At 39.8% G+C, this 9,343-nt stretch overlaps 1 protein-coding gene across 1 annotated transcript in view; it reads right to left on the bottom strand.

Annotated features, from left to right (window-relative positions):
* Nucleotides 1-9,343, bottom strand: part of plcb3 (phospholipase C, beta 3 (phosphatidylinositol-specific)) — a gene marked incomplete in the record, with an annotated part of 95,978 nt that overhangs the window by 14,465 nt on the left and 72,170 nt on the right. Inside the window, 6 exon segments of the mRNA XM_037676193.1 lie at nt 3,245-3,329; nt 3,466-3,562; nt 3,649-3,722; nt 5,737-5,869; nt 8,116-8,200; nt 8,345-8,427. Coding sequence (XP_037532121.1) covers nt 3,245-3,329; nt 3,466-3,562; nt 3,649-3,722; nt 5,737-5,869; nt 8,116-8,200; nt 8,345-8,427 — 557 coding nt within the window.

Raw genomic sequence — 9,343 nt, 5'->3', positions numbered from 1 at the left:
TGTTGTTATATACCTGGATGACTGAGAAAACAAACTTTGTGTTTTTGAAACCATTAGTGAAAAGGCCAGACTTCAGGGGTATCTGAGGCAGGCTTGAAACACAAGAGTCAGGGTGGCTTCTGGGTAATACCAGATGGCTAGGCCTCAGACTGACGAAGCCTCTTGGATGAGGGGCGAAACGTTTCTTTTTAACAAAAAAACGAAGTCCAGATGACAAGTTTTGAAGACTTTACTTCAAACAGGCTACAAATAGATCTTTCTTCCTGTGTGTTTGGTGTGCCATCAACATTAATAAAGATGACCAAAGTGTCTCCACCTTCTTGAAATGGTCCATTTTTGGGTGCTGCCATTTTGTATTTTTGAGGACAATGTCTGTGCACTAGCCTTGGGTCGAAAGTCCCACCTAAACACTAATCAAAGCATAACATGACACTTTTTAAAGTGTGTTTTTATCCTTTGGTCAGGAAAATGTCTCATTTGTTTAAACGGGGGCGGACTTAAAAGTTGTACTGCTGTCAATCGATATCATTGTAGCTTTAGCTTCTGGTTTCTGGTCCTATCTTTAGTTATATCGTTATGGTGCATATGTGTATGCGTTTACAATTGTACATCATATTTGCAAATGATCTCAAACAAGTGGACAGATCTTAATAAAACTTAATGTAATCATTGGATGAACATCTACAGTTGAATAGTCTTTGAAGTCAACCAAGTTTAATATGGCGGTTACGGTTAATCAACGTTAAGTCAACAAGAAAATGGCTACAACTCGACCAATTTTCCAGATAATTTAGTGTGGTAATAGCTGAAACACAAACTTCTGAGTGCTAACAGATTGTGCAAGATATTGCATACTGCATGAAATCCTATATTATTTAATTTGCAAGATTTGACCAAAACTTCTGTTAGTTTGTAATAACTCTACCTGTTCCTATAACCTGAGACACAGCAGAGCGTATAGCATCGTCACCCATAGTACAAGGTTTTTTTAACCTAACATAAGATGTCCGTTAAAATGGCAACACAAAAACCAACACAGCAGTACTTTGAGGGGCAGTTTCCATGCTTCTTGATTGATTATAAAATTCATACAGAACTAGAGCAAAGGAACTTCTGCAAGATGAACGACGGATGAAAGTTGGTCTCAACTCAGCCATGGCATTTTTGGAAAGTGTGGCAGAGGATGGTAAGTGTTTTGTGACGTTATTGCACTTGTTTGCCGGTTGCTGTGTTATTTTTGCCTTGCATAGAAGTACCGGGCGGTGGCGTCCAAATCAAGGAGACACATAGATTACATTGAAAACCATCAAGACCGTGTAGCGTAGAATCAAAGTGATTCCATTTTGACGAACACTGATCCTGGTGTAATGCCAACGGCCAAAACGTCGGTCTTCAAAAAAGTTAACGGAACACATATAGAGACAGGTGTGGATATTTTACTTCTATTAAAGCCATGGACACTGTTCTTAGGGTCTGTTCTTTGTTCTTTCCACGGAATATGATGCAACAGAAAACTTAGATTGCACTTAGCACCAAGTCGTACTGGGGAAGTTATCCTGCTAAAGTACAAATGTAACAATCAACCAACTGGTATATAGCAACTCACCATTAAAGCGATTGTTTAGATCTTTTGAGGTCTAAGTATCAAAATATTAAATAAAATGTATATTGTGAGAAAAGACTGCAATCTGAAACCCATGGATATCTCCAAAGATAAAGCATGTGTTAGGATCTTTCACAAAACACCTCAAAGCCATGACTTCCTGGCCACCTCCATGTGATTTCTGAATGGACTGAGGTGGCAAGCGGAGTCGAAGCAATGCCATGAAGTGAGTTAGTAACAGATCTGAAATGGTCGACAATGTGAAGCGGTAAGGTGCCATGGCTCAAAACAGTGATGAAGTTACGTCATGTGTGATCCATCACCTCTGACAAACAAACAAGATAGCTGTAATGGTGGAGGTAGTGAAGCTCATGGCATTACCGGAGGCATTTCTGCCTTATCAGCAAACGTTACGACAAAGAAGACAAGCAAAAAAAAATTACAAGATACTAATAACTCCAAACAGTTACTGCAGTAGATGTTTTCATGCCGCAGAGTGACACGGGGCAAGAATTCACAGTGAAAGTACAGTGGTGTATTCAGCTGCTCATGAGGTTGGCTGCAGGGCTTTATCCATCTTTTACATTTCTTTCGGACTCCGTTTAGGTTTTGGAAATGGAATAAACTGTATTCCACCCTGTAAACGCTCAAGGCAACGTGCGTCTGAACTGTATGTTCCCTATTGACAACGTTTAAACGTTGTGTCTGATGATTTTTCATGAAATCCCTAAGATCTCAAAGCATTTGTAACGCAAACCCCCAATGTTAGAGGAAAAGTGGGTGCAGCTCCCAAGTGTTTCAAGGCGTTTCACTTGGGGACAAATTGCAATCACCCATTGGTCAGTTGTTGACAAGCCTACTGGATTGATTGACAGGTCACATCATGCCAATTAGGGGATCAAGTCATATTTGGTCAAAAGAAACTAAGCACGTTTCTGGATTTCTGGCTTTTTAAGCTATATTTTGATACCTAGATTATCCTGAAGTTATGAGTGGGTTCAGAGATATGGCTTGATTTGTCCAGAATAACCCCTGGAAAATTAATGTAAATCCTATTTTTAGTGAATTTTTATGAAGATTTCTTGAGGTCGTTTGAAAAAGGAAACCTCAAACTATGTTTAGATATTAGGATTTCCTGGTTCTTACTGAAAATAGTCCACTAGCTTGCAGGGAAAGTATAATTTTTTTTTAGGGCTTTTCTGTTTAAAACCATTGTTAGTGGTTGGCACTGCTCAGAAAAGTGCTTCAAAACATTGTTTAGGATTAGATTATTACCAGATTATACCAACTGTTGTAGATAGCTCTATGGACGTCTCATTTTTTTTAAAATAGTTTAATTCTGACGTAACAGACCAGATAATGGCTAGTCTGAGCAGACAAAGCCAAAGTTAGTTGGTGGACCATACTTGCAGGTGAATCATTTGAAAAGTAAAAGACTTGAAACAAAAATACCAATCGTATTGTCTTACAATGATGTAACCGTTTGAACTCTGGATTCCAGATGAAATAAGAACTCAGAGATGGGTTATGGTTGTTTTCTTTGAATGTCTGCTCTGAAGTGTAGAAATACGAGCAAGAAGGTCAGACAGCTGCTCTGAAAGTACAAGATGAGCTCTTGAGGGATGACGTTTCCAAGGATACTCAACAAACTCAACGGGGAAACTCTTCACGAGGTCCAGGCCTTTGGTTTCCACAAACGATGACATCTCGAAGAACTTCTTCCTTTCTGGAAAATAAAAAAAAACATTAAACAAGACAAAACTATCAGGAATGATACCAGGAAACTGTGCTTAAAGCTAACAAAGACACTCGATCCCTCACACAAATACCGTTTTCATCATAGTGCGCAAACATGAACTTACCGGTTGCCACCTCGAAGCTCTTGAATTTCACAGGCTCAACGTAGTTGACGAGGTTCGACATCTCCTCTGTGGCCACAACCTCATCGCTAGCGGTACCCTGAGGGAGGAAGATGACACCAACCAGTCAAGCAGCTCATGAAGCCTCCAAAACCGCTTCCATCAGCCTTTCCTGGTGGCTCTTACCTCTTCGCTGTTGGACCCTTTCGGCTCAGTCACAGGTTCGTATTCCTCGTCGTCTTCGCTTTCTCCTTCTCCTCCTGGGAGGTTGAAACAGAAAAGGCTAAATAGTTAAAATAAAATAAAAACATAGAATCCACAGTGAATGGTATTTGAGCTGCGTTTAGCACCAAAGATCTAATGAACCAGTGGACTCAGAAGGTAGTCAACGGTTTTACAACTAGAGTTGATTTAACTTTTGGGGTTAACCCGAGTCGAGATTAAAAAAAAAAAAAAACTCAATTTGTTCGCATCCTTTATGATTGTCTATTATTGTCTTTGCTGTTCCACTGCTGTCATCACTCTGTTAGAATCAGGTCTCTCTTGTAAATGAGTCCCCGAGGCTCAATGGGATTAACCTGTATGAATAAAGGTTGAATGAAGGAAAAAAGATGGTGGCTACAGCTAATTGAAATTAGGAAACACAAAAATGGCAACAACACAAGACTTTACAGATGTTTAGCTCAAATGTGTTGTGTTAGTAGCTGAGAGTGATACCCAACACATACAGCACTAACTTTGTTAGACAAATTCTGCCAATATGACAGACACTGGGATACAATCCGGCGTGGTAGTGGCTGAGAGCTGTCCACAGCACATACTCTAAGTGCAACACACTGCACAGGATATTTGCTTAAATCTTTGTTGGCTACTAACGGTGAGTTGTGGAAATACAGGGGTAAAATTAAACAGTTTAGACCAGACGTGGACAACATGTGGACCAAGGGCCAAAGGTGGTCCTTGGACAATCTCCATCCAGCCCCCATTACAGTAGGGTAGTCCCTCTCTACTTCAAGGTTCGACTTTCACAGACTCGCTCTTCTGCGGTTTTTCAATGATCGTCAACTTTAACATTACTCACGTGATTGGGATAGTACGGGATAAAAGTTAACGGAAAAAAAAACACTTCAGACAGGCGCCACCATTTTGTAGTTTTTCTTTCAGTAAGCCTACACTGTAATGCCAGTCAAAGAACTACACTACCCAGAAGCCAACAGTGCTTCCGGCCACTGCTTTCCGCCAAAATGGAGTGAAAGTTTTGCAACACAAATCTACGCCAACTATTAAGATCACAGAACTGGCAGGAAAGTCACAAATAATACTGAAGCTCAATTATCCACGTGCACATGAACCTGGACGGGGCGGTGGGCTTCGTCGCTGCAGGGTAGGTCTGAAGAACCGTAACCGAGCTGCTGTTCTGCAGAGCTGGTGAGTAAAATTTTGCAGTACTGTACAGTACATACAGTCCACTATGTGGGTGTGCTGCTTCTGGGACTCAGTTTGTTGTGGGTCCTCGGTCTGATGAAGTCCTTTGGATGAAGGATGAAACGTCTCAACAACAACAAAGAAACCGTCCAGATGACCTGACTGAACTTTGTTGGATTTTCTACCTGGATTATTGAGCATACATACATATACATATATATATGTTGTTAAAACTACATTGGTTTAAGAGTTTAGAACATTGCAAGAGTGTGGGAAGAGTTTATAAAGCCTTAATATGTATATAAATACCAAAATAAATTTAGAGTTGCTACTTTGTGGTTTTTCACCTATCGTGGGAGTGTGTGGAATGTAACCCCAGCGGTAATCGAGAAACTACTGTATTCTTAATTAAAACGAAAATTTTTAAGTAAGTTGATGAAAACCTGCATTTATTAACGGAACTTAAGTTTAACTGAAACATCTTGGACAAAATCATCAAAACCCTTTGGATTAGGATTGACTAAAACTACCAGTTGTGTTTCCAAAATCCGACTGAACCTTTAAGGCCCGTGATTTAACTTTCCTTTATTTTTTAGGCTAACAAATATATAGCCAGTTTATGGAAAAAAAAGAAGCCATATTTCTAAAGAGTATTGGGAATACATATTTTATAGAGTGTGCTAACTACTAACTGCTACAACAAGAAAAAAACAATGTCTTCCAGATTATCCGTCTTGAAGAAAAAGTATTTTTCCAATTCTCTATGTGACCCTTTGATTGCTTTAAATATCTTGATTTGGCCTTCAGGGACATAAAAATGCTGCCCACCTCTGGTTTAGACGTTCTTACCGTTGACGGGTAACGACGGCTCCTCTTTGCGCCGTATGCTGCCCTTGCTCTTGGGTTTATGCTTCTTCTTGTTTTTAATGAGAATCTTTCCGAGCAGATCCTGCGGCGAGGGAAGTGGCTGTTCTTTTTTCAGCTGAAAGAACATAAACGGTAGAGTTTGATCTAGAACAAAATGATAGCAGGGCCGAGCTTTAATCCTCAGAAGGTCCTTTAACTTTGTGACAATAAGCGTTCCTTTGGAAAACTCGGCCTCCTCATATAACTGCTTAAAAATATTATCGTTTCATATTTTTTCCACAATAAACTAGTCAATCATTTAGACGCATCTCAGCTTGAAATAAAAATATCAAATTTAAACAACTTTCAAAAATTGTACTCCCTAAAGGTGAATTAAAAAAAAAAATCAATTCAGGTTTTTTTAATTGAAAAAAAATCTTTATTTTAAGGCAATTTTTGAAACAAAAAAAAAGTTTTCCCCATTAGTATGCCCAAAAAGGATTATTTTGACTTAAAAAAAATAATAATAATAATCCAGAGATTTGAGAAGACCATCTAGCTCTGGGTTTTTCAACTAAATTGCTCAGTGGGGCACAGTTACTGAAAGCCAAGAGCTCAAGGACCGGACATCCAGTAGTTATTGTCATTCAGTAAGTTTGTTTTAAAGTTTAAAATCGAGTTTTATTTAAATACAAACCCATTGGTTGGCCAAACTGTATTAAACTGCATTAGCTGGGCCTAATTTGGCCCATGGGCCACCATTTGAATGGCACTGATCTAGTACGTCGGACCCTCCGGTAACTAAGAAATTGTAAACATTTTAGGACAGGAGCAACAAAAGGCTGTAAAAGAAAGTTGTGCAAATAACACGAGACAACATTTTTCAACCACCGTATTTTTCGGACTATAAGGTGCACCGGATTATAAAGCGTAATATCCATGAATGGGTCGGTTTTCTTACATAAGGCTCATTAAGTGAAACTAAAACATTTTGACAGATTTTAGTGCGCCGTGTACCACATAAAATCAGTTCAAGATTAGTAAGCACAACCAGAATTAATTCATAAAGTGCTCCAGATTATAAGGTCAATCTTGATTTTTGAGAAAAAAAATTAAGGATTTTAAGTGCACCTTATAGTCCGAAAAATACAGTAGTTATGTTCATTGGCAATAAGTCAGTAAGAGCACAGGGTATAAAAAGAGCATTTTAGAGGTAAAGATGGGCAGAGGTTCACCAGTCTGAAAAATCAGTGTCTAAAAATAGAACAATTTCAGAACAACGTTCCTGTACAGAAAACTGGGAACACCTTCAATCTCTCATCATCTACAGTTAATATCATCATCAAAAGATTTCAGGAATCTGTAGAAATCTCTGAGCTCCAAGGACGAGGCTGAAAGTCCACATTGGATGGTCGTGATCTTCGGGCCCTCGGGGGCCACTGCATTAAAAACAGCTCGGATTCTGTTCTGGACACTTCCACAAATCATTGTCTGAAAACACAGTTCATCAAGCCATACACACATGCAGATTAAAGCTCTCATCGTGCAAAGAAGAATCCATATGTGAACACCAGCTTCTCTGGGCCCAAAGCTAATTTAGAATGGACTGAAGCAAACGGGTTTTAAAACAACACCCCCATCTTGGGACATGCCCTGAAAAGGGGCATGGTAAACCAGAAATGGACGTATAATGCACCTTTCTAGCCAACCAAGCTACTCAAAGCGCTTCACAACACAATCTGTGGCGTCTCTACCAAGCGAATCTGATTGAATCGTTCTGTAGAGTCTAGTCAGTGCTTTACGTCACATTTATACACAGATGGGGCACGTCTGAGGCAATGAGGGCAGTGTCTTGCCCATGGACACTTGGTCCTGTGACTGTATACTGGTGGAACCAAACCTTTGATTCTCTTGTTGGAGGATGACTGCTCTAATCATCGAGTCACAGTGTAAGGTGAACCTGCCTTTTAATGATCTTATCATTCCCAGGTGGAGACTCACGTAAACTCTATTAGAAGGTAAAAATGAACCTAGTTTATTAGCTGACCAATCTACCAGTATACAGACCCTTCCTGAAAGGACCATCCACTGGATCATGCAATAGCTTGTCTGGTATTCACCCCTCATTTGTAGAGATGGGTTGTCTCAGATTAGACATACAATAAAGTTAAGTTTGTCCTCTTGGCTCTTGTGTAGGAGCGCTACAACCTTTAATGTTCATCACGGACCAGATTAGGCTTTAAAAATGGTATTTTGTCCAGTCCATGAGATCTTGAGCTGATCTACGTATCACAAGAAATATTAAGGAATCGGATACTTTGAATGTTAGTAACAACACGAAGATGAACTCAGCTGCAGCTTGGATTAAAATGTCCATCTTACCGGATATTTCTCCAGTGGCTCAACGAGCAGCGCGTCTCCGAAGATGGTTTTGCAGTACTCCGCCATCTTGGCCTGCTGTTTTGGGCTGTAATGACAGAATCAGCTGAACTAGAACCCAGCAGTGCTTCAGTCAACAATGAAGTACTAAAATTCTAAAAAATAAAAAAAAGGCTAAATTGCATTCATGATGAAAACAAACAATGTGGTGCACGATGGAGACACGACTTACGACTCGACGTGGTTTTCAAATGACAGGATGACAGGGTACGGTGAGGCCTTGAACGCACTCTCTGCGATCGCTTCCAGCACTTCCTGCAGACCAGGAGAGCAAAGAAAAGGTTAGAACATAAACAAGGCAAGTCAGAAAGGAGTGACACACAATCACGCTCCTAGATTATACAAGTTTCCAGAGTTTTACTTTTAGCTGCACATTTTTCAGAATAATTTTATGTTTTATCTATTGATCTAGGATGTAATGATGATACAACGCACAGCTTCAAAGATTTTCAAGGAGTATATGACTACTTGCACATATTGGCCTAATAGTTGTTTGTGATACGTGACAACTTGTAATTACTTTTAAAAAAACTATACACGTTTATTAAAATTTTCAGCTAAGGAGGTCATCACTAATTTACCAGCGCAGTGCATTCTGGGGCAATGACGTACATTGGTTGTTGTGGAGGTTAAAACATAATAAGTCAGGACTAAAATGTAGAACATGAGACAAAGTTCTATTTTGTATTAGCCCTTATGCACAATATATAGTTGAAACAATCAAATGTGATCAACTTGTGACGCCTAATTTACTAGCGCCAAAGCTAATGCTATTAGCTCATTAGCTAACGCCATACATGGGGCCAAGATGGTGTAGGGGCAGGGCAGCCGACTCGGGACCCAAAGGTCCTGGGTTCGATCCCTGGTCATTGCACATCTCATGGTGTCTCTGAGCAGGACACTCAATCCTGAATTGCTCCCCAGGCGCCTACATAGCTGCCCACCGCTCCACCTGAGTGTATCCCAGGTGCAATGGGTTAAATGCAGAGAGTCAGTTTTGTCTGTATGGGAACATATAATGATGAAAACACATAGCACTTTATTTATTACTTTATTTATACATATTACCTCTGGAGCTAACACTATTAGCTCTGGCGCTGACGCTATTAGCTCTTGAGCTAACACCATACATATTAGCTCTAAAGCGAACACTATTAGCTTCAGAGCTAAC

This window comes from Nematolebias whitei, chromosome 1 (assembly GCF_014905685.2).
Source record: "Nematolebias whitei isolate Nwh7 chromosome 1, NemWhi1, whole genome shotgun sequence".
NCBI classification, from domain to species: domain Eukaryota; kingdom Metazoa; phylum Chordata; class Actinopteri; order Cyprinodontiformes; family Rivulidae; genus Nematolebias; species Nematolebias whitei.
This window is presented reverse-complemented; position numbering and strand designations above follow the sequence as displayed.